General features: G+C 36.8%; 1 protein-coding gene across 1 annotated transcript in view; it reads right to left on the reverse strand.

Moving 5' to 3' along the window:
- Positions 1-23,979, reverse strand: part of PIK3R4 (phosphoinositide-3-kinase regulatory subunit 4) — a gene marked incomplete at both ends in the record, with an annotated part of 86,958 nt that overhangs the window by 42,516 nt on the left and 20,463 nt on the right. Inside the window, 3 exons of the mRNA XM_079704569.1 lie at positions 5,412-5,615; positions 7,573-7,718; positions 15,820-15,993. Coding sequence (XP_079560695.1) covers positions 5,412-5,615; positions 7,573-7,718; positions 15,820-15,993 — 524 coding nt within the window. The remainder of the gene's footprint in view (positions 1-5,411; positions 5,616-7,572; positions 7,719-15,819; positions 15,994-23,979) is intronic.

The following is a 23,979-nucleotide window of genomic DNA, read 5'->3' on the forward strand; positions in this document are numbered from 1 at the left end:
CTCTGAACATATTTTGCAGAGCAAAAGCAGCCAGACACAAAAGTCACATATCGTACGATCCCATTTATGTGAAATATCCCAAACAGGCAAATTCATAGAAACACAAAGTAGATTTACTGGTTGCCAGGGGGAGAAGCAAATGTGGAAATGACAACTAACCGGAATGGGGTTTCTTTTTAGGCTGATGAAAATGCTCTGGAATTAAACAGTGGTGATGGTTTCACAACTTTGTGAATACACTAAAAACCACTGAATTGTACACTTTCAAAGAGTGAATTTTATTGTGTGTGAATTATATCTCAATAAAAAATGTTAGAAGTGCACCATCAAAAAAAGAAAAAACCCTGAAAAGGACAATTACAAGAAAGGAAAACTGAAGGACAAGTCATTCATGAGTCTAAATTTAAAAATATTTTTAAAAAAATAAGTATCAGCAAACGAAATCCAGACTGCATAAAAACATTTTGCAAAATATTTATATTACTTTATACTATTTAAATTGAGTTTATATTTATTATTTTTATGTATTTTACATAAAAACGTATCTAAATGTAAATATAATATGCTTAAGTTGTGATTAGTCCAAAAATCTAGGTATAAAAGGTTGATATGACATAGGAAAATCAGTATAGTTAACCACATTAACAATATAAAAGAAAAACCATGCAATGATCTCAATAAAGAAAAGACATTTGATAAAATTTAACATTCTTCCATAATAATCCTCTTGGCAAGCCAGAAATAGAAGAGAATTTCCTTAATCTAATAAAAAGATTGTACCAAAAAAACTATTAACAAACATCACACTAAATAGTATAATGTTGAGAATTTTCCCACTGAGATGAGAAACAAGACAAGAATGCCCACTATCACAAATTCCATTTACACTACACTGAAGATCCTCATTTAAATAAGGCAAGGAAAACAAAAGGATTCACACAGGAGAAAAATGAGTAATATTGTTACTACTATTCACACATGGTAGGACTGTGAATGTACAAACTCAAAAGAAGCACATAAGCAAGTTATTAGAATTGCTAAGTCAGACAAGGTTGCTGGATACAAGATCAGTAAACAAACTTTTTTCTATATACCAGCTGCAAAAACAATTTTTTAATATACCAATTATAATAGCATTAAAAGTCAAATACCCAAAATATTTATAATTAAAGATGCATAAAGCTCTACAAAGTAAACCATAAAACACTATTGTGATAAATTAAAGATCTAATTAAATGAAGACACGTACCATGTTCATGGACTGGAAGACTCACTGTCAAGATCTGATTCTCTCCTATAGGTTCCAATGCATCTCAATCAACATACCAACAATTTTTTTAATTAAAGTGACAAGATGAAATATCTGGACACATGATTTGGAAAATGTATATGGAAGTGCAAAGGACAAAGGACAGCCAAGACAATCTTGAAAAAGCAAAACAAACTGGGAGATTTTGCTCTAACCAGAGGTCAAGCCCAGCAAAGTGCAATACTAATGTGAGTCCATTAACATGCCCTCAGACTTCTGCTCCCGGACACGATGTATAACAGGGACAAGATCTACCCTCCCATTTTAAACAACTTTAAAACCAGAGAAAAAAATATGAAACACTTTCAGACACTGGAAAACAGGAAGCACATGGCTGTGATTCACCAAGATAAAGATGAGTCCTATGACTGTCCCAGCTTATTCTGTGAAGAGTTTCCAGGCCATGGAACTCAAATAGGATTCAATAAAGCCACGTTCAAGAGACAAATCCGAGTTCCAGGAAGCCAAAAGGCTAAATGTGTGGGGCAGAGACCTGGAGAAGAGGGATGTGGCACAGAGCAAGGGCTATGGTCAAGGCTCCTCCAGCCTTCCCCTGAGTGCTGAACTACACGTGTGTGAACAGGATCACCTGGGACCAGAGAAAGGCAACCAGAAAGCAGTAAGCCAAACAATCCCAGAGCTCACACAGGGCTGGAGATCACTCATGTTCCTACCAGCCAGAGGTGAGAGACCTCACCAGACAGAGCATCATGTCCTCACAAGTCCTTAGGAGTCAAGCTAAATTGGCCACTGACCCAAGGTTGCTCTGGATCTGCCCTAACAAAGCTCAATAACAAGGCTTAACAGAATCAAACCAATTCCAAGTAACTTTAACTGTAGAACAAATCCAACACTATACAGCCATCCCCAGGACCCCTGTGGATAACAAAATACACAGATGCTCAAGTCCCTTATATAAAATGGCAGCGTAGTATTTGCATGGAACCTACACACATCCTCTTGTATACTTTAAATCATCTCTAGATAACTTATAATAACTAAAACAATGTAAATGCTATGTAAACAGTTGTAAATACAACTATGTAAATAGTTACCAGCATGAGGCAAATTCAAGTTTTGCTTTTTGGAACTTTCTGGAGTTTTTTTTTTTTAATATTTTCGATCCACAGTTGGTTGAATTCATGGATGTGGAACACATGGATACAGAAGGCCAACTGTATAAAGGGATTCAGCACCCAACAGCATAAAAGTCACAATCAACAGAGAATGAAAACTGGATGGCCAGGAGTCAGAGGTTAGAGGAAAACTTACATTTTATTATACAGACATTTTATTATACTTACATTTCATTATATATCTTCTTATATACCTTTTCAATTTTACACCTTGTGTCTATACTACCCAGTCAAAAGAATTTTAATTAAAAATATTTTAAAGTTTAAAATGTAAAGTATTTGTCATTTTTTAAAGTAAGGAGTGAAATCATTTTGTACTCTGTATAAGTGTCTGATTTAATAAATAAGAAAAAAAAAAAAAAAGGGAGCTCTCATAGATGAGATCAACCTAAAACAGCCCTGCCATTGGTCATCTCCAGATGGTAAGTCCTATTGAAAATCTGGAGTATAGGCAGATTCCAACTCCCACATGTTCCAAAAGTGTTCTTTAAGTCTATCATCTGGTGCTCTGAACATACCACAGAAACAATGCTAGGCTGCTCTGGAAAGGCCTATTTTACTCACACTGTATCTCAAGCGTCCTCAAGTGCTCCTACACTAAAGAGCACTGCAGAACCCCAAGTAAAAAAAATTCTGCAGGAGGTTTCAGAATTCCCACTTGCGGAGGCTAAAAACATGTCTCTTCCCTCTGTATCCCTGACTTTAGGAAAAGGATTCAATTCCTACCTCCAAAGCGCCCCCTGGCTCCAAGCCTCTTCTAGTAATCCCAAGAAACTCGGTAGTGCAGGGACCAAAAAGAAGGAAAGGCAGAGAAAGGGCTCGCAAAGGGCTGGAAGAGATGAGCCGCCCAAGGACTTTTTCCTAAGTCCACATAAAACTCAAGCAAGCCTTTCACCTTTAGCTCCCTGTCCTCTGTTTATTCTGAGAGGCAAGATGGCACAGTGGGGGGTGTGTGGAGTAAAGACAGGTTCAGGTTCCAATGTTAGCTTTGAAACTTACTGAACTGTGTGCACACAGGAAGTTAACTACGCTCACTGAGCCTCAGTGTTCTTATCTAATAAAATGGTGCTAACTATTGTTCAAGCTTATTTCAAGGACAGTCACACAATATAGAAGGTATAGACTCACTGTATGTCCTCAAACAATGGAAGCCAGTGTTGTGCTGTTACTTCTGAGGACCTCAGAGACTCTGGCCTGCTGTTCCTTTCACCAGCAGCAACTACACCTTGATAAAGAGTATTCCTGCCCCTGAGGAGTCTCCTAAGATTATTATTCACAGAAACAACATAAAACAGGGAATTCCACATTCCCCTTTTCCACTCATACAAATGAGAGATGAATGAATACATCAAGCACTGACACGTAGAGGAATACAAGGCAGTGGGTTTAGTGATTTCATCATGGCACCAGTGATGGGGGTTGGCACCAAGGGAGCGCAGCAATGGTGGGAGGGTTTGGGAGAAGAGCAGTAGGAAGCAGGAAGTAGAAGGGCTACAGAAATTGTCCCTTCCCTCTCCCTCCTTTTACCCATGGCAATGGAAAACTGACACCCGCGGCAAGGTGAAAAGCAAGTATTAGGAACTGCAGTGGCTCCCTGAAGTAACTAATGACTTACAAAGAAGAGAAAACTTCAGTATAGAAGCTTTCAACTTAATACACGGGATTTGCAGGAGAGAGAGAAATACAAAGAATCGCACCATCCAAGCTCAAAGAAACATCTAAATTGGGGTGGTTTTTACTGCATGCTGAAATCTTGTTAAGGATTACTTACTCAGGAGAAACAACTGAAAAATGTGATTCAATACACAATTTTCCATAAACTGGAAAATACATCTAATGTACAAGCCAATGTTAGAAGAAAACTCAAAGAAAAAGCTCTCTGGCAATTCAAGTCATATCAAAGGGAAGTCCTCTGAAATATAGGAAATAGAACCACTGGCCTAGAAGGGACATTCAGAGGCAGCTCTAGCTTCCAGATAAACTTAGACCTAAAAGAACCAAGATGGTTATTGACCAGCCTCCCACAGAAGCCTACTCATTCAACCACCCAAGCCAATGTCTGGGCATCAAACAGCACTGTACATTCAGTGACAAGTACAATACATGAAAGGATTTACAGCCCAAAGCTGACCAATTCTCTCTCTGCGACGGAAGTATTTTCTCATCTTCTTTTCTCTTAGACAAGACAATGACTGATACTCATCCTCTTAACCAAGACGTCCTGCAGACTTAAGGACAGTCAGGTGTCCCTCAGTATTCACTTTAAGGCTCATAGAACATTTATTCAGAAACCATAGCCTTTATTTTTAACCAGTTTCACTCCTACCTTGTCTTCTCCAGGATCCACACATCCCTCCTAAAACAGGATGCTGAATCTAGATTTAATATTTCTAAAGAGGACTTACTAATGCCAAGCATAATAAAATGATTACTTCCTAGTTCTAATGAGATTTGTTAAAAGGATCCAAATTCACAGACTTTTAAAATACAGCAGTAAACTGCTGGTTTATTCAGTCTAAGACGCATTATAAACCCGTTATTTTAGCTGTTTGCACGTAGTGAAGACTCTCTAAATTCGAATTGAAATAAACCAGGATTTTTCTGCATTGCATCTGTGTTTTGTAATGTTCCTTTTAACTGAATTTCATTATATTTTTGATGAAGTATGAAATGCAATCAAGGATATTATTTAAATCTAAGGTTATACCTACTCTTTCCCTCATTTACATAGTCAGTAATCACAAAAAACTTACTAGGTCTCCCATGATTCCTTATTTAGCTCAACCCAATGCCTTATCATCATCATAATATGTCTTAGATACCAAAGCAAATGCATATTTGTCAGATTTATTTACTCATTTGTTATGATACAACTTAATCAAAATATTTTTAAGAGTGACATGGATATCTCAATGTTTTTATAAAATTTGCATTTAAATGTTAAGATTTCAGAAAGGTGATACAACCTGTGAGAGCAATTTCTTCAGAAGCTGTGCTATGGCAGGGTCCTCAGGTGGAGGGCAGTCAGGAAGAGACCCATTTCGTTTCTTCTGACGCATGTGAAGATGTCTGAACAAGCTAGTAATATCTTTAGACCTCAAAGCATAATCAAATATAGAACGACTTACTGGCTCTTTTAAAACACTGAGTAGAACAAGTTTCCTTTCAATCTGTATTAGAAAAATAAAAAGAATCAGCCAAAGATACAACATAGAGTACATCTGTTTTCAAATTCAATAAATAAATAACCTGTGTAAAGTTAACATAGATATTCGTTTTCTAAGAAAATGGGAGATATCAATATCTGCAATTTTTGCTTAGAAGAAAAAAGAATACCAGTGACCTTTAGAGAGCTACGGTATTTCTTCATTCATTGTTAGCATCTGAGTAGACATCTGTGTCTATCATACTTGAATACTACTAATAAATACCCAGACTAGAAAAGTTTAGATCCCAAGTTTTCTAGATCCCAAAATGTCAGATGACTTCCTAGATCTAAAAAGTACCTGCAGTTCACAGGTCAAGTAGCCAAAAGTACTGATCCAGAGAAGATGCTCAACAGCCACAGGGCCACCCTTCAGTCATCAGGCTTTCCCAATAGCTTCAACCACTTCTAAAAAACATTACTCTCTCCACAGAGTTCATAAAATCCCTCCTTTTTTAATCCCCAAGAATACTCTCCTTGCCAATGCACTTATAATAAAAAGGATGAGCATTACTAAACAGTAACCAAGCGGACTTTCTTTAGATATACTTAACTACCTGGTAAGTTGGTCAGTAGAAACCAGCATAAAAAGGTATCTTTTGTCTAATCCAAACTGCAGAAAGGTAAAAAATATGAAGCATATAGATAATCAGTCTCTCAACTCCTGAGCCTGGCCTTTCAAAATATAAAACACTGATAAAAGCAAAAAGTAATAATAATAATAATTTCTGAGAAAACAAAGAGAATGGTGATTTCTAACAAACCACTTATATATCAGATTTATTTTAGTAAGCCACAACTAAAAGTTATTACAAACACATGCAATTTTCAATCCCAGAAACACTTTCTCTTTCTTTCATTATGAGTTTAAGAGCCAAACTTCTAAATACAATAAGTAGTCAAAGTAGTAGGAATCTCTAGACCTGATTTCCAAGGAAGCCGTAATAAACTTCAAAAAGGGGGGACATAATTTCTAGCAATATTATCCATCTTTCACGGATATATAAATTTTTCTTGGGATAAATATTTTTAAATCTACAAACTCTATGAAATAGAGAATGATGATTTCCCAAATTGGATTAATCTATTATGAAAAGTAAGGATTGAAGACAGTCAAAGCCACTTGTTTGCAGAGGATATCCAAGGCCATTTTCTCCAACCACAGGGAAGGCGCACTGGGGCTTACATAAGAGAAAGCTAGAGAGGAATGGGAATTTGCAAAAGCAAAATTAGAGTTTTAGTTAAAAAAAAAAATAGGACATTTTAGGATGTTTTAACAGCCAGAATCATCTCTCAACAGTCCATTCAATTTAAATATCTATTTTGATAGTTGGCTGTCCAGCAAAATGAAGGGTATAAACACTGACAAACTGGTAAATAACTGCCTTGTATAAACCAAAGACCCAAAGTTTATCATCAAGTGCTACACTGCTTGGTAAGCGGGGGGAGGGAGGGAGCAAGAGGTGTGGGGTAGTCATTAGATTTAAAAAAAAAAAAAACAAAAAAACAGAACCAGTTAGTGCTCCAAAAACAAACTTCTGAAACATACTTTTTTAAATTTATTACAAATGTGGAGTTGGACTGAAATCAGTTATACTTTTATAACAAAAGCAGGTCCATTAATATACGTTTCTGCTATATTTCACTTAATAGCAGATGCTTTACAACACTGCACAAAAGGAAAAAGGATGAACTACTGAGTGCTGCATTACGTACAACATGATGTACACGTAAGTCTCTTGAACTTCTCTCACCCTCCAAAGTGTTTGTTCCATTAACATTAACTAGATTGAAAGGAATGTGAAAACGCTGTAGCCCAATTTAAATCTTTAAATTTTTAAATAAAAATAGGACTCTCTAAACCTTTCTTTAAAGGGGCACAGTTTGGAGGGAAGACTGATTCCAAGTTGGAACATGCATACCTGTATTATTGGTTGAGTAATATATGGGTCAAGGTAAGGCATCAGTTTGCAGTAGACATCAGCTGTGCTTATTTGGTGAGCTACCACTGTGATAAATCCCACAGCACCATAGCGTATCCATAGATTGGGATGACACAGAAAGGGGGCTAAGAGGGAAAAAAAGGTATAGATTAAACGATGTTCATAAACAGTCTCACACTATCAAGATAAACAAATTTTCACCTTATAACACAATTGATAAAGAGATTATACCAAATGTTACTATCAGGTTGCCTTCATATACTCAATTATCCTGGGACTTAAACTGAACCAAGTGAACATACTGCTATTATAATATTTCCTACCATAAATATCAGCAATACCATAGAAGAGTAAAAATAGCTACCTCTTTTCTTGGGATTTAAATTGTTATATTTTTAGTCAGGGCTGAAGATCAGTGGGCATATACTCATTTACAAGACTGGTTTAAAAACTATCGGAGAGAGACATAAAAAGTCCCAACAGTATATAGCAAACCATTACTCCCGCACCCAATACTTCCACAAAGTCCAAGGACATACCATACCACATAAAGGACAAAGAAACTGAGTTGTTTCTCCTCCAAGCCACAGCTTAAATTAAGGGAATGATTTCGCCTGACTGACATTCTTTTTAATGCAAAGATTTGATGACATCAAATACAGTACTCATAAATTCATTCACAAGGCGTTATGAATGGAAACTAAAAGACAGAAAACATATGATGCCCATTCTTAAAGAGTTTAAGATATAAGAAAATTAAATGAATATCTTTTCACACCTTTTATTTTAAGTATTTTCTGTACTACACCTAAAGTCAATGATTCAACTAACTGAAGTAAGATTTAGAATAAAATTCAAACATCCAAACTAACCTGATTTAGAATAAAATTCAAATTTCTAAAAGCAAAAAAAAAGTATTTGTTCTGAGGATGTAAAAGCATCAGCATTTAGAGTATACTAATTTCATAAGAAATTCAGGCTAATAGAGAAATAAGAATATTATCACAGTGATGTCAACATCTTGGTGCTGTGAGATGCTCCCTTTGTGTCTCCCCTTTAATCTACAACCAGTAAAACATCCACAACTCAACAAAGGTGCCTCTGCCCAACACACCAGATGCAGGAGAATTCCACTTATCTGTACATCTAGAGGTGGGTGGACTGGAACAAACAGAGGAGGTAGAACCAGGAGAACAGCACAGGTGGTGACTGTAGTCCTGGACCTCTGACCACGGCAGCTGAGCCTGCAGCCCCAGAGAACATGGTAGCAGCAGGGGAGGTGTACACATGGCTCTGCCCTTCCCCCACAGCAGCAGCCACAGGTAAATGGGCAGCAACAGCAGTGGGGCCTGGGACCCCATCCCTCCAGCCACAGAGGCACCCACAACTCTGGGCCCCCACACCTCCGGCCCCCCACACCTCCACCCACAGCAGCAAAGCCCTCAAACCTTACAATACCAGACACGGCAAAGATGCCCATGCAATCCCAGCTCCACCCCATCCTCCCCCTCACCCTGTGACAGTGGAGCCTGGGACTCAGAGGATCCTGGACGTGGCAGGAGAGCTCACCGTCCTGGTGACCCAGGCAATGACGCCAGCAACACTGGCAGCAGCAAGGCACCAACAACACCAGAGGCACAAGAAGCAATAATGAGGTCACAGGGTGACACCTCTAACAGAGGCAGTGGAGGGTGGAAACTGTAGACTCTCAAATATAACCAGAGGCAGCTCAGGTAAGAGAAATTAAAAACCTGTGCTGTCGGGCTACTTACTGGAAAACAAAGAGAAAGACCTCTAACTTCCAACCTGTTGAGTCATTAGAATCAAGTAGAAAGGTTTTTACTACTTCAAAGGCACAGGAAGAGGAACAACTCATCAAGCACCATGAAGAACCACAGTAACATTGTACCACAAAAAGGAAATGAAAATCTCTGGAAACTAAAGTCAAAGAATACTGAGATCTGACAGAGAATTCCAAATAGCTGTCATGAAGAAACTCAACGAGCTACAAGAAAACTCACAGAGACAGTTCAATGAGCTCAGGAATAAAACTAATGAACAGAAGGTACACATTACCAAAGAGACTAAAACTCAAAAAAAGAACCAAACAGAAATCTGAACCTGAAGAACTCAATCAACGAGTTGGAGAATGCAATTAGAAAGCACTGGAAATAGAGCAGACCATATGGAAGAGAGAATTAGTGAGCTCAAAGATAGAAACTAGAGATCTAAAAGTAGAAGAAGAAAGAGAAATAAGATATTTAAAAACTGAGGAAATTCTTAAAGAGCTATCAGACTCCTTTAGGAAGGACAACATTAGGCTAATAGGTATCCCAGGAGAAGAGAAGGAGAAGGAAACAGAGTTTATTTAAAGAAATAATAGCTGAGAACTTCCCAAGCCTGGGGAAGAAACCAGATATACAAGTCCATGAAGCTAAGAGAACACCTAATTACCTTAATGCAAAAAGACCTTCTCCAAGACATATTGTACTAAAATTGTCAAAAATCAATGACAAAGAAAGAATTTTAAAGGTAACCTACAAAGGAACCCCACTCAGGCTACCAGATTTCTCAGCAGAAACTCTACAGGCAGGAGGGAATGGAATGACATTCTCAAAACATTGAAGATAAAAACTGTCACCCAAGAATACTCTAGCCAGCAAAGTTATCATTCACATATGAAGGAGAAATAAAGAATTTCCCAGACAAACAAAAGCTGAGGGAGTTCATCAACACTAGACCTGCCATCTACCAGAAACAAAAAGGCAGAAGTACATAGAACTTTGAGTAAGGTGATAAATAAGACTCAGAAAATAGCAACTCTTTATGAGAACAGGTTTTTAAACACTTTATTATAGCATAATAAAGGAGGTTAAAGGGGGGAGGAAAGCAGAAAAAACAACTATAGCTACTTCAATTTGGTAACAAACTCACAACATAAAAAGGGATCGTTTGAGACAACAAAAAGACAAAGAGGGAAGTGGAAAAGGACAGAACCCACAGAGGTAAATGAAGATGCCATCAGTAGAAAAAGGATTATTTTACCTATGCAATGTTTTATACAAACCTCACGGTAACCACAAAACGTAAATCTAGAGCAGAGACAGGAAACATTAAAAAAATGAGGGGGGCTTCCCTGGTGGTGCAGTGGTTGAGAGTCCGCCCGCCGATGCAGGGGATACGTGTTCATGCCCCAGTCCGGGAAGTTCCCACATGCCGCGGAGCGGCTGGGCCCGTGAGCCGTGGCCACTGAGCCTGCGCGTCCGGAGCCTGTGCTCCGCAACGGGAGAGGCCACAACAGTGAGAGGCCCGCGTACCGCAAAAAAAAAAAAAAAAAAAAAGGAGGAAACTGAGAAAAATATCACAGAAAACCACCAAACCAAAATGGCAAACAGAAACACAAGGAAAAAGAAACAATGAAGATACAGAGCAACCAGAAAACAAAAGATTAAATGGCAGTACTAAGTCCTCATCTATCAGTAATCACCCTAAATTTAAATTGATTGACTTCACCAATCAAAAGACACAGAGTGGCCAGATGGATTAAAAACAAGACCCAACTATATGCTGCCTCCAGGAGATTCACCTCAGCTCTGCAGACAGACACAGGATCAAAGTGAAGGGATGGAAGATGACACTCCAAATTACAGCCTAAAGAGAGGGAATGTAGCCAAACTCATATCAAGTAAAATAGACTTCAAGCCAAAAAAAGGTAACAAAAGACAAAGATGGACAGTATATAATGATAAACAGGACAATTCACTGAAAAGACATAACAGTGATTAATATACATATATACACCTAACATAGGAGCACCAAAGTATACAAAACAATTATTAACAGACCTAAAGGGAGAAACTGAAAGCAACACAGTAACAGTAAGGGCTTTAACACCCCATTTACATCAATGGGTAAATCATCATCCAGACAGAAATAAACCCACACATGTGGACAACAAAAGAGCACATACAATGGAGAAAGGACAGTCTCTTAAATGGTGTTGGGAAAACTGGACAACTACATGCAAAAAAGTGAAACTAGACCACTATCTCTCACCATACACAAAAATTAACTCAAAATGAATTAAAGACCTGAAAGCACACAACCACTAAAAGAAAACATACGCAGCATGCTCTCGGACATCAGTCTTAGCAAAAATCTTTCTAGCTATGTCTCCTCGGGCAAGAGAAACAAAAGCAAAAATAAATAAATGGGACTACACCAAACTAAAAAGCGTCTGCACAGCAAAAGGAACCATCAACAAAACAAACAACCTACTGAGTGGGAGAAGATATATGCAAGTCATATATCTGATAAGGGGTTAATGTCCAATATATATAAAGAACTCATACAACTCAACAACAAAAAAAACAAACAACCTAAACAAAAAATGAGCAGAGGAGCTGAACAAACATCTTTCCAAAGAAGACATACAGTTGGATGGCAGACACATGAAAAGATGTTCACCATCACTAATTATAAGGGAAATGCAAATCAAAACTATAATGAGCCATCACCTCTCATCCGTCAGAATGGCTATTTTCAAAAAGATGAGAAATAGTAAGTGTTGGAAAGGATGTGCAGAAAAGGAAACCTCATATACTGTGGGAATGTAAACTGGTGCAGCCACTATGGAAAACAGAGTGGAAATTCCTCGAAACATTTAGAACTACCATAAGATCCAGCTATTTTGGTGTATTTATCCAAAGAATAAGAAAATACTAATTCAAAAAGATATATGCACCCCTATGTTCATCACATAGCTTTATTTACAATAGCCAAGATATAGGAGCAACCTAAGTGCCCATCAGTGGATGAAGATGTGGTATAAAGATGCAATGGAATATTACTCAGCCATAAAAAAGGTGAAATCTTGCCATCTGCAACAATGTGGATGGACCCTGAGTGTATTATGCTAAGTTAAATATGTCAGACTGAGAAAGAAAAACACCATATGATTTCACTCATATGTGGAATATAAAAAACAAACAAACAAAAAAGGTAAAATAAATGAACTAAACCAAACAAAAGCAAGCATATAGATACAGAGGACAGAGTAATAGTTACCAGACGGGGAGGGGCAGGGAGGAGGGCAAAATGGGTAAAGGGGATCAACTGAATGATGATGGACAGAAACTAAATTTTTGGTGGTAAGCACACTGTAGTGTGTACAGAAGTAGAAATATAATGTTGTACACATGAAACTTAAATGATGTTATAAACCAATGTTACCTCAATAAAAAGTAAATTTAAAAAATAAGAAATGATAAAAAAATACTATTTCATGCTAATATTACTTATATAAATAGGGGAAGAGAAGAAAATTGTTCAAGGTATCTGTCTCCAAAGTTCTCCCATTTCCAATTCTTCTAACTACACATGGAGGTGATTTTGATCATTTCATAAACACCCCGCAGCCTCTGGGGCCAACAAGGGAGGGCTGGTAGTTTCCCTCTCACAACAGAGAAAATGAGGACTGGAAAAACATTGAAAAACCTCTGAAAAATAAATAAACTCAAGATGAACTGGCGGAGTTAGGCACTAGATGAGACTGAATTAGTGGTCCCGATTCTTTGCGTTATCTCTGTTATACAGTCACTCTTGCCTGGTGCTCATGGTGTACAAAGGGTACTTCTCTGTCCCTCCCTCTTGTCTCGGTCACAGTACCTGCTCTAGCCAATGGAATGTCAACAGATGTAACACAAACAGAGGCTTGAAATGTGTGGCATAGCTAGGCTTCTGCGATCACCCAGAACATAACCTGGGTGGTTGCTGCCCCTCCAACCTGGGCCCCAGAATGAGACAGATAAACCACAATCACCACGGGCGTCTGGGAGATGCAGGCCTAAAGCAGAGCCGCCCACTGAGCTCGCAAATGCATGCTGAGAACTTGACCAAAGGATTTACTGTGATTTTGTGGTTGATTGTTGTACAGCATTATTATATCAGTCAGTAGCTAACTGATACAAAGAACCTCCAAGACTCCAAATACAAGAAACCAGAATCGAAGATTTCCCATAGAACATCCATTATATTTCCAATTATCTGGGGACAAGCAGATGGAAAGGTGAGTTTTCATAATGTCTAAGTGGGAAGAGTATAGTTTTTAATCATGATAATCACCACCACCACAATTCCCTTTAAGAATCACTACAACAGGCTAACCACACATAAAGACAGAACAGAGAGATGCGTACAGTTTATCACTTGTTTTAAGTAAGTAGGTGTTTGTAAGTTATTAAAAACTTTCTTCTTTTAAATAGTTCAAAATGCCAACAAATGACTATTTGCTTGATTTTTCTCAGCAAGGGTTTTTTTTTTTTCTCCCCATAGCTAGTACCAAATTTAGTTCCAGTTCTAAGGGAGCATCACACCCAAAAAGTTATACCACATTGGGTTTATTCTATACCTAAAGATAATAATTTATTTTGATACTAAACTTAAGATACATGAGGACCCCATATGTTCATCCTATGACCAATGACTAAAACCCATAGGACTCAGAAAAATTTCTGCAAAATTTGACAGGAGGGGTAAAAAACTATCTTTTATGATAAATTTTGCTTAAAAATTGATGGACATCCATTTTTCAGATAAATAAAATGCTAATTATATGCCATATTAAATCTCAAAAATAATTTCCAAATAATTAGGCAACAGAAGGAATGTATTATGTGAAATTAGAATATACAAGTACATATTTATATACAAAGGATTTTCATTAGAATGAAGAAGATCAAAGTCGAAAGCAAGAAAAACTCGACCCTTAGGAGGTAATGCCACTTTCACAGGAGAAAAAAAGAAAACACTGATGTGAGAATTCACACAATGAGAATGAGCAGGAAAATATTCCAGGCAGCAAAATATGTGTGTTAAGATGATACATTTTCTCTTTAATATTATTATGAAAAGTGGTGCTTTCTACATCTGCCTTACACTACACAGGATCAGAAATTCAAAAAACATTCTAACATCTTTTATTATATTAATAATTTTTGCTTCCCAAGCTATTAGCTCTTTTAAAAATTAGGAAGAAAACAGAGATGACTCCCTCAAGGTTTAGCACTCTGCAGCTTACACAAAAAATCAAAAGTATTTCAGTGTAATAGAGATTTTTATCATGATTATGTTGCCAATACTCAGAACTTTTCTAATAAATTTGTCATTATTTTTAACATAATCATCAAAAACATTCAAACCAAATTAGTGTTACAAACTAAACGAATGATTTTAAATATTAAGAGTGCAAAATAAGAAACCTACATATACTCAGATTTCCACAAAATTTTTCTTTTAAAAAGCTACATTCATGCCTAAAAACTTCCAGACATTTTATACCTCTCTACTATCTAACCATCTAATTTCAACTATCAAAATAAAAACTCCTTTGTCTTTTTTCTCTGAGGATTGACTCAAGAAAAACCTATTAACCAAATCTAACTAATTTTGGCTTTCTATAAATTTTCTTGGCAAAGCATTCAGCAGCAATAAAGTATTTTATCTAAAAAGGCAATTTCCTAAGATTTCATGTCTTCTCAGTACAAAGCCAACTTGCAATCGTATCAATACATTGGTTACTTTCTTAAAATGAAGTGTTAAGAAGACTAAGAGCTTCTAATATTTTTAATTTTACAGTGTGTCACATGTACCTGGTTTGCTCTTATTCTGAATTTTAAGTTGATGGACCTAGATAACTGTTATAAAGGTCAAGGAATTAATTCCTTTCATTGGTTAATAAAATTACCAACAGTAGTAACGTCAATACTACGAATGCTTAACTGGCGATCAGTGCAATGACAGAAGTCACAGACAATCCTCCACATCCAGTTTCAACTTGATTAATGGTCAAGTGTCCAAAAACATAAGCTGACACTTCAGAGCAGTTAAAGACTTAATCCACATTGTGTTTAAAAAAAAAAAAAAAAAAATCTTCATTTTTCAAGGATCATCAAGACTTAACTACAGATTAAAACAAAGGTGTATTTCCCAACCTGGGCTGGAGGGCCAGTGCTCCTGTGTGTGTGCCTATGTGTCCCTCACATACATACAAGCATGCAGGCATAAGCATGCACATGGGTGTGCACACACAGACACACACACAACAGGGACAATGAAGCTGAAAATCTCACTCTAGATTGCCTAGAAACTTTATAACGCCCTATCAGTTGTTGTTTCTCTTACTACTCCCTAATTTTCCCATCCTAATTTTGAGAAACAAAAACTTACCAATATCGCTGGCAAATTCATAGACATGGGGTTTTTGCAGCAGCCCTAACTGGCACATACAGGTAAGAGCATTAAGAGCTTTCACAATAACAAATTCCTCAGCATCACTAAGGCCTTGTTGCAGCAGGGGTTTGAGAATTGAGGAGCTTTGCCAGCCAACATAGGCGGCAACACCTGAAAAAGAGAAGCAATGTTACATGATTGTTTTATACCTGAAAGTACAAATGCCATTAAGTAAAACAATAAAATTAATCAAAAGTCAAATATATTGAGCAACAATCCAGACAGGGATGCTGCATTTCCTACCCAGCATAATAGATGAAAAAGACCCACACCAATGCAAATCTGCAAGAAATTCTGTGACACCAAGGGAAAAAAAGATCCTATGAGCTTACAGAAAGAAAAATACAGATTCCATAAAAAGGAAGTAGAATCAGACTGGCATCAGATGATCTTCAGCAGCAATGTAGGCTAGAACACAACAGGGCAAGACCTTCAAGGTTATGGAAGAAATTTTATACCCAAACTGTCAATAAAATAAGAAAACAAAAATAAGTCATTTTGAGACATGCCAAAACTATATGTGTTTACCTCCCATGCAAACATTTCTAAGAAAGTTCTTAGGGATGTACTCCAGAAAAATAAAGAAAATGTAGAATGTACAAAATGGTAGATATAACCCAGGAATTCAATGGGGAAGAAAGGATAATAGCTAATAAAGAGCTAGAAATTAATCAGCCCAAATTAGACCTAAAGGTCAATAAACTTTGAAAATGTTATCAAGAAGAAAAATAGAACAGACTACAAGCAGTAGATAAAACTGGTAAGAAAGAAGCTAGATAACATAAAGTGAGGAAGGTATATTACTTTTCTCTCTAAAAGGAAAATAGAAAACTCTGAAACTCCATGACAAACAAAAAAGTTGTTCAAGGAAGTCATACTGTAAAAATGAAATAAATTACAATGTGCATTTAGTAGTTTGCCGACGATAGAAAGAAGAATCCACTGACCCTGACGCTATAAACATTATCATCAAGTGATAAAGGAGTTATGGCATTAGAATTGTGGTGAAGCAGTTATAAATGTAGTGCACTACTTGGCTCTAAAGTCAAAAAAAGTTACACATTCTTAACCATGTAAATTGTTTTGAATTTTCAGAATCAGTCTATACAAGCACAAAAGACTTTATTACAATTACATAACAGAATGTAAATATTATCAACTATGAAAATGCAATTGTTTAGTTGAACTGTCAATTAACAATTAGTTGAATTATCAACCCACAAAAGAATTAGAATGGAAGAAAAACGAAAAAAAGGAAGGGAGGAAGGGAGCAAGGGAGGAAGGGAGGAAGGGAGGAAGGAAGGAAGGGAGGAAGGGAGGAAGGCAGGCACTAAATTCCTTGTAGTCCAACTCAGAAGTAGACCAATAAGAAACAGGTTGAATTATTTAAAGATATAAAAACAACAAACTAAAGATCTGAATCTCAAAACACAGGTGAAGGGGGATAAGGGTATGATATGACTGAGTTAAATCTTCATGTGGCATAGAAAAAAGTCAAGAGATAAAGTGTAAAGTTGATAATCCTAAAAAGAGTAATATGAAAATACTATTTAAAGACATGGCAATAATCACCTGAAGATATCAAACCAAAACCACAAACCAGAGTAGGTGCCTCTGGAAAGTGCAACTATTGCCTTTCACACTTACTTCATATATTTTGAATGATTTGCAAAAGCATATTTCCACTATATTGAGAAATAATTTTAGAATTTTTTTCTGTAATAAAAGAAAAAACGCTGTCTAAAATTCCAGTGGATTATATTTAAAAACTTTACAAACTGAAATGTATAATGAGCTAAAATAGCTCAAAATATTTTGGAAAAGAAGAATGACATCTGGGGAGCTTATTCTACCAGATACTAAAGTTGCTTATAAATATAAAATAATTAAAATATAATATAGCTATAAAAAGAGTATAATATTGAGTACAGAAGTAGAAAAAATCGATGGAAGAGGATACCTAGAAAAGTAACCATAAAAGATATATGCATACAACAGATGATAATAGAAGCTTCACAAATCAATGGAAAATGAATGAAATGTTTAGTAAATAGTGTTAGGAAAATTGGTTATATTTCTGAGAAAAATTTAGATTTCACCTCATACCACAGCCCCAAATAAAGATCAATTAAACAGTTCATATTTTTATGTGAAAAAATAAAGCATTAAAACAAAGCAAAACACCCGGGAGCTGTGAGAACAAAGAAGAGAAAGGGAAATCTCTCCCAGCAGCCTCAGAAGCAGCGGATTAAAGCTCCACAAACAACTTGATGTACCCTGCATCTGTGGAATACATGAATAGACAACAAATCATCCCAAATTGAGGAGCCAGGAGTCAGTGCTGTGCCTCTGAGGTGGGAGAGCCAACTTCAGGACACTGGTCCACAAGAGACCTCCCAGCTCCACATGATATCAAATGGCGAAAATCTTCCAGAGATCTCCATCTCAACACCAGCACCCAGCTTCAGTCAACGACCAGCAAGCTACAGTGCTGGACAACCTATGCCAAACAACTAGCAAGAAAGGAACACAATGAGACCCATTAGCAGAGAGGCTGCCTAAAATAATAAAAAGTCCACAGACACCCCAAAACACACCACCAGACGTGGACCTGCCCACCAGAAAGAAAAGATCCAGCCTCATCCACCAGAACACAGGCACTAGTCCCCTCCACCAGGAAGCCTACACATCCCACTGAACCAACCTTAGCCACTGGGGACAGACACCAAAAACAACGGGAACTACGAACCTGCAGCCTGCAAAAAGGAAACCCTAAACACAGTAAGATAAGCAAAATGAGAAGACAGAAAAACACACAGCAGGAGAAGGAGCAAGATAAAAACTCACCAGACCTAACAAATGAAGAGGAAATAGGCAGTCTATCTGAAAAAGAATTCAGAATAATGATAGTAAAGATGATCCAAAATCTTGGAAATAGAATAGACAAAATGCAAGAAACAGTTAACAAGGACCTAGAAGAACTAAAGATGAATCAAGCAATGATTAAAAACACAATAAGTGAAATGAAAAATACTCTAGATGCGATCAATAGCAGAATAACTGAGGTAGAAGAACGGATAAGTGACGTGGAAGATAAAATAGTGGAAATAACTACTGCAGAGCAGAAGAGAGAAAAAAGAATGAAAAGAACTGAGGACAGTCTCAGAGGCCTCTGGGACAACATTAAACGCACCAACATTCGAATTATAGGGGTTCCAGAAGAAGAAGAGAAAAAGAAAGGGACTGAGAAAATATTTGAAGAGATTATAGTTGAAAACTTCCCTAATAAGGGAAAGGAAATAGTCAGTCAAGTTCAGGAGGCACAGAGAGTCCCATACAGGATAAATCCAAGGAGAAATATGCCAAGATACATATTAATCAAACTATCAAAAATTAAATACAAAGAAAACATATTAAAAGCAGCAAGGGAAAAACAACAAATAACACACAAGGGAATCCCCATAAGGTTAATAGCTGACCTTTCAGCAGAAACTCTGCAAGCCAGAAGGGACTGGCAGGACATATTTAAAGTGATGAAGGAGAAAAACCTGCAACCAAGACTACTCTACCCAGCAAGGATCTTTCAGATTTGACGGAGAAATTAAAACCTTTACAGACAAGCAAAAGCTGAGAGAGTTCAGCACCACCAAACCAGCTTTACAACAAATGCTAAAGGAACTTCTCTAGGCAAAAAACACAACAGACAGAAAAGACCTACAATAACGAACCCAAAACAATTAAGAAAATGGGAATAGGAACATACATATCGATAATTACCTTAAATGTAAATGGACTAAATGCTCCCACCAAAAGACACAGATTGGCTGAATGGATACAAAAACAAGACCCATATATATGCTGTCTACAAGAGATCCACTTCAGACCTAGAGACACATACAGACTGAAAGCAAAGGGATGAAAAAAGATATTCCATGCAAATAGAAAGCTGGAGTAGCAATTCTCATATCAGACAAAATAGACTTTAAAATAAAGACTACTAGAAGAGACAAAGAAGGACACTACATAATGATCAAGGGATCGATCCAAGAAGAAGATATAACAATTGTAAATATTTATGCACCCAACATAGGAGCACCTCAATACATAAGGCAAATGCTAACAGCCATAAAAGGGGAAATCGACAGTAACACATTCATGGTAGGGGACTTTAACACCCCACTTTCACCAATGGACAGATCATCCAAAATGAAAATAAATAAGGAAACACAAGCTTTAAATGATACATTAAACAAGATGGACTTAGTTGATATTTATAGGACATTCCATCCAAAAACAACAGAATACACATTTTTCTCAAGTGCTCATGGAACATTCTCCAGGATAGATCATATCTTGGGTCACAAATCAAGCCTTGGTAAATTTAAGAAAATTGAAATTGTATCAAATATCTTTTCTGACCACAATACTATGAGACTAGATATCAATTACAGGAAAAGATCTGTAAAAAATACAAACACATAGAGGCTAAACAATACACTACTTAATAACGAAGTGATCACTGAAGAAATCAAAGAGGAAATTAAGAAATACCTAGAAACAAATGACAATGGAGACACGACGACCCAAAACCTATGGGATGCAGCAAAAGCAGTTCTAAGAGGGAAGTTTATAGCAATACAATCCCGCCTTAAGAAACAGGAAACATCTCGAATAAACAACCTAAACTTGCACCTAAAGCAATTCGAGAAAGAAGAACAAAAACATCCCAAAGTTAGCAGAAGGAAAGAAATCATAAAAATCAGATCAAAATCAATGAAAAAGAAATGAAGGGAACGATAGCAAAGATCAATAAAACTAAAAGCTGGTTCTTTGAGAAGATAAACAAAATTGATAAACCATTACCCAGACTCATCAAGAAAAAAAGGGAGAAGACTCAAATCAATAGAATTAGAAATGAAAAAGGAGAAGTAACAACTGACACTGCAGAAATACAAAAGATCATGAGAGATTACTACAAGCAACTCTATGCCAATAAAATGGACAACCTGGAAGAAATGGACAAATTCTTAGAAATGCACAACCTGCCAAGACTGAATCACGAAGAAATAGAAAATATGAACAGACCAATCACAAGCACTGAAATTAAAACTGTGATTAAAAATCTTCCAACAAACAAAAGCCCAGGACCAGATGGCTTCACAGGCGAATTCTATCAAACATTCAGAGAAGAACTAACACCTATCCTTCTCAAACTCTTCCAAAATATAGCAGAGGGAGGAACACTCCCAAACTCATTCTACGAGGCCACTATCACCTTGATACCAAAACCAGACAAGGATGTCACAAAGAAAGAAAACTACAGGCCAATATCACTGATGAACAGAGATGCAAAAATCCTCAACAAAACACTAGCAAACAAAATCCAACAGCACATTAAAAGGATCATACACCATGATCAAGTGGGGTTTATTCCAGAAATGCAAGGATTCTTCAATATACGCAAATCAATCAACGTGATACACCATATTAACAAATTGAAGGAGAAAAACCATATGATCATCTCAATAGATGCAGAGAAAGCTTTCGACAAAATTCAACACCCATTTATGATAAAAACCCTGCAGAAAGTAGGCATAGAGGGAACTTTCCTCAACATAATAAAGGGCATATATGACAAACCCACAGCCAGCATCGTCCTCAATGGTGAAAAACTGAAACCATTTCCACTCAGATCAGGAAGAAGACAAGGTTGCCCACTCTCACCACTCTTATTCAACAGTTTTGGAAGTTTTAGCCACAGCAATCAGAGAAAAAAGGAAATAAAAGGAATCCAAATCGGAAAAGAAGAAGTAAAGCTGTCACTGTTTGCAGATGACATGATACTACACAGAGAATCCTAAAGATGCTACCAGAAAACTACTAGATCTAATCAATGAATTTGGTAAAGTAGCAGGATACAAAATTAATGCACAGAAATCTCTGGCATTCCTATATACTAATGATGAAAAATCTGAAAGTGAAATCAAGGAAACACTCCCATTTACCATTTCAACAAAAAGAATAAAATATCTAGGAATAAACCTACCTAAGGAGACAAAAGACCTGTATGAAGAAAATTATAAGACACTGATGAAAGAAATTAAAGATGATACAAATAGATGGAGAGATATACCATGTTCTTGGATTGGAAGAATCAACATTGTGAAAATGACTCTACTACCCAAAGCAATCTACAGATTCAATCCCTATCAAACTACCACTGGCATTTTTCACAGAACTAGAACAAAAAATTTCACAATTTGTATGGAAACACAAAAGACCCCAAATAGCCAAAGCAATCTTGAGAATGAAAAATGGAGCTGGAGGAATCAGGCTCCCTGACTTCAGACTATACTACAAAGCTACAGTAATCAAGACAGTATGGTACTGGCACAAAAACAGAAAGATAGATCAATGGAACAGGATAGAAAGCCCAGAGATAAACCCACGCACATATGGTCACCTTATCTTTGATAAAGGAGGCAGGAATGTACAGTGGAGAAAGGACAGCCTCTTCAATAAGTGGTGCTGGGAAAACTGGACAGGGACATGTAAAAGTATGACATTAGATCACTCCCTAACACCATACACAAAAATAAGCTCAAAATGGATTAAAGACCTAAATGTAAGGCCAGACACTATCAAACTCTTAGAGGAAAACATAGGCAGAACACTCTATGACATAAATCACAGCAAGATCCTTTTTGACCCACCTCCTAGAGAAATGGAAATAAAGACAAAAATAAACACATGGGACCTAATGAAACTTAAAAGCTTTTGCACAGCAAAGGAAACCATAAATAAGACCAAAAGACAACCCTTAGAATGGGAGAAAATATTTGCAAATGAAGCAACTGACAAAGGATTAATCTCCAAAATTTATAAGCAGCTCATGCAGCTCAATAACAAAAAAACAAACAACGCAATCCAAAAATGGGCAGAAGACCTAAATAGACATTTCTCCACAGAAGATATACAGACTGCCAACAAACACATGAAAGGATGCTCAACATCTTTACTCATTAGAGAAATGCAAATCAAAACTACAATGAGATATCATCTCACACCAGTCAGAATGGCCATCATCCAAAAATCTAGAAACAATAAATGCTGGAGAGGGTGTGGAAAAAAGGAAACACTCTTGCACTGCTGGTGGGAATGTGAATTGGTACAGCCACTATGGAGAACAGTATGGAGGTTCCTTAAAAAACTAAAAATAGAACTACCATATGACCCAGCAATCCCACTAATGGGCATATACCCTGAGAAAACCATAATTCAAAAAGAGACATGTACCAAAATGTTCATTGCAGCTCTATTCACAATAGCCAGGACATGCAAACAACCTAAGTGTCCATCATCGGATGAATGGATAAAGAAGATGTGGCACATATATACAATGGAATATTACTCAGCCATAAAAAGAAATGAAATTGAGCTATTTGTCATGAGGTGGATGGACCTAGAGTCTGTCATACAGAGTGAAGTAAGTCAGAAAGACAAATACTGTATGCTGACACATATATATGGAATTTAAGAAAAAAAATGTCATGAAGAACATAGGGGTAAGACAGGAATAAAGACACAGACCTACTAGAGAATGGACTTGAGGATATGGGGAGGGGGAAGGGTAAGCTGTGACAAAGCGAAAGAGAGGCATGGACATATATACACTACCAAATGTAAGGTAGATAGATAGTGGGAAGCAGCCGCATAGCACAGGGAGATCATCTCGGTGCTTTGTGACCGCCTGGAGGGGTGGGACAGGGAGGGTGGGAGGGAGACGCAAAAGGGAGGGGATATGGGAACATATGTATATGTATAACTGATTAAATTTGTTATAAAGCAGAAACTAACACACCATTGTTAAGAAATTATACTCCAATAAAGATGTAAAAAAACAAACAAAAAAAAACAAAGCAAAACAAAACAGACATGTGCCCAACAGATTATTAACCTAATTCTGAAATGGGAAAATATTTAAGCACAAAAGTAAAAAAAAAAAAAAAAAAAAAAAAAAACCACAAAGGAAAAGATCAAATAAATTGACAACACTAAAATTATTTTAAAAGACATAAAAAATAACAGTCAAGTTAT

This window comes from Hyperoodon ampullatus, assembly GCF_949752795.1.
Source record: "Hyperoodon ampullatus genome assembly, chromosome: 5".
Taxonomy (NCBI): Eukaryota; Metazoa; Chordata; class Mammalia; order Artiodactyla; family Ziphiidae; genus Hyperoodon; species Hyperoodon ampullatus.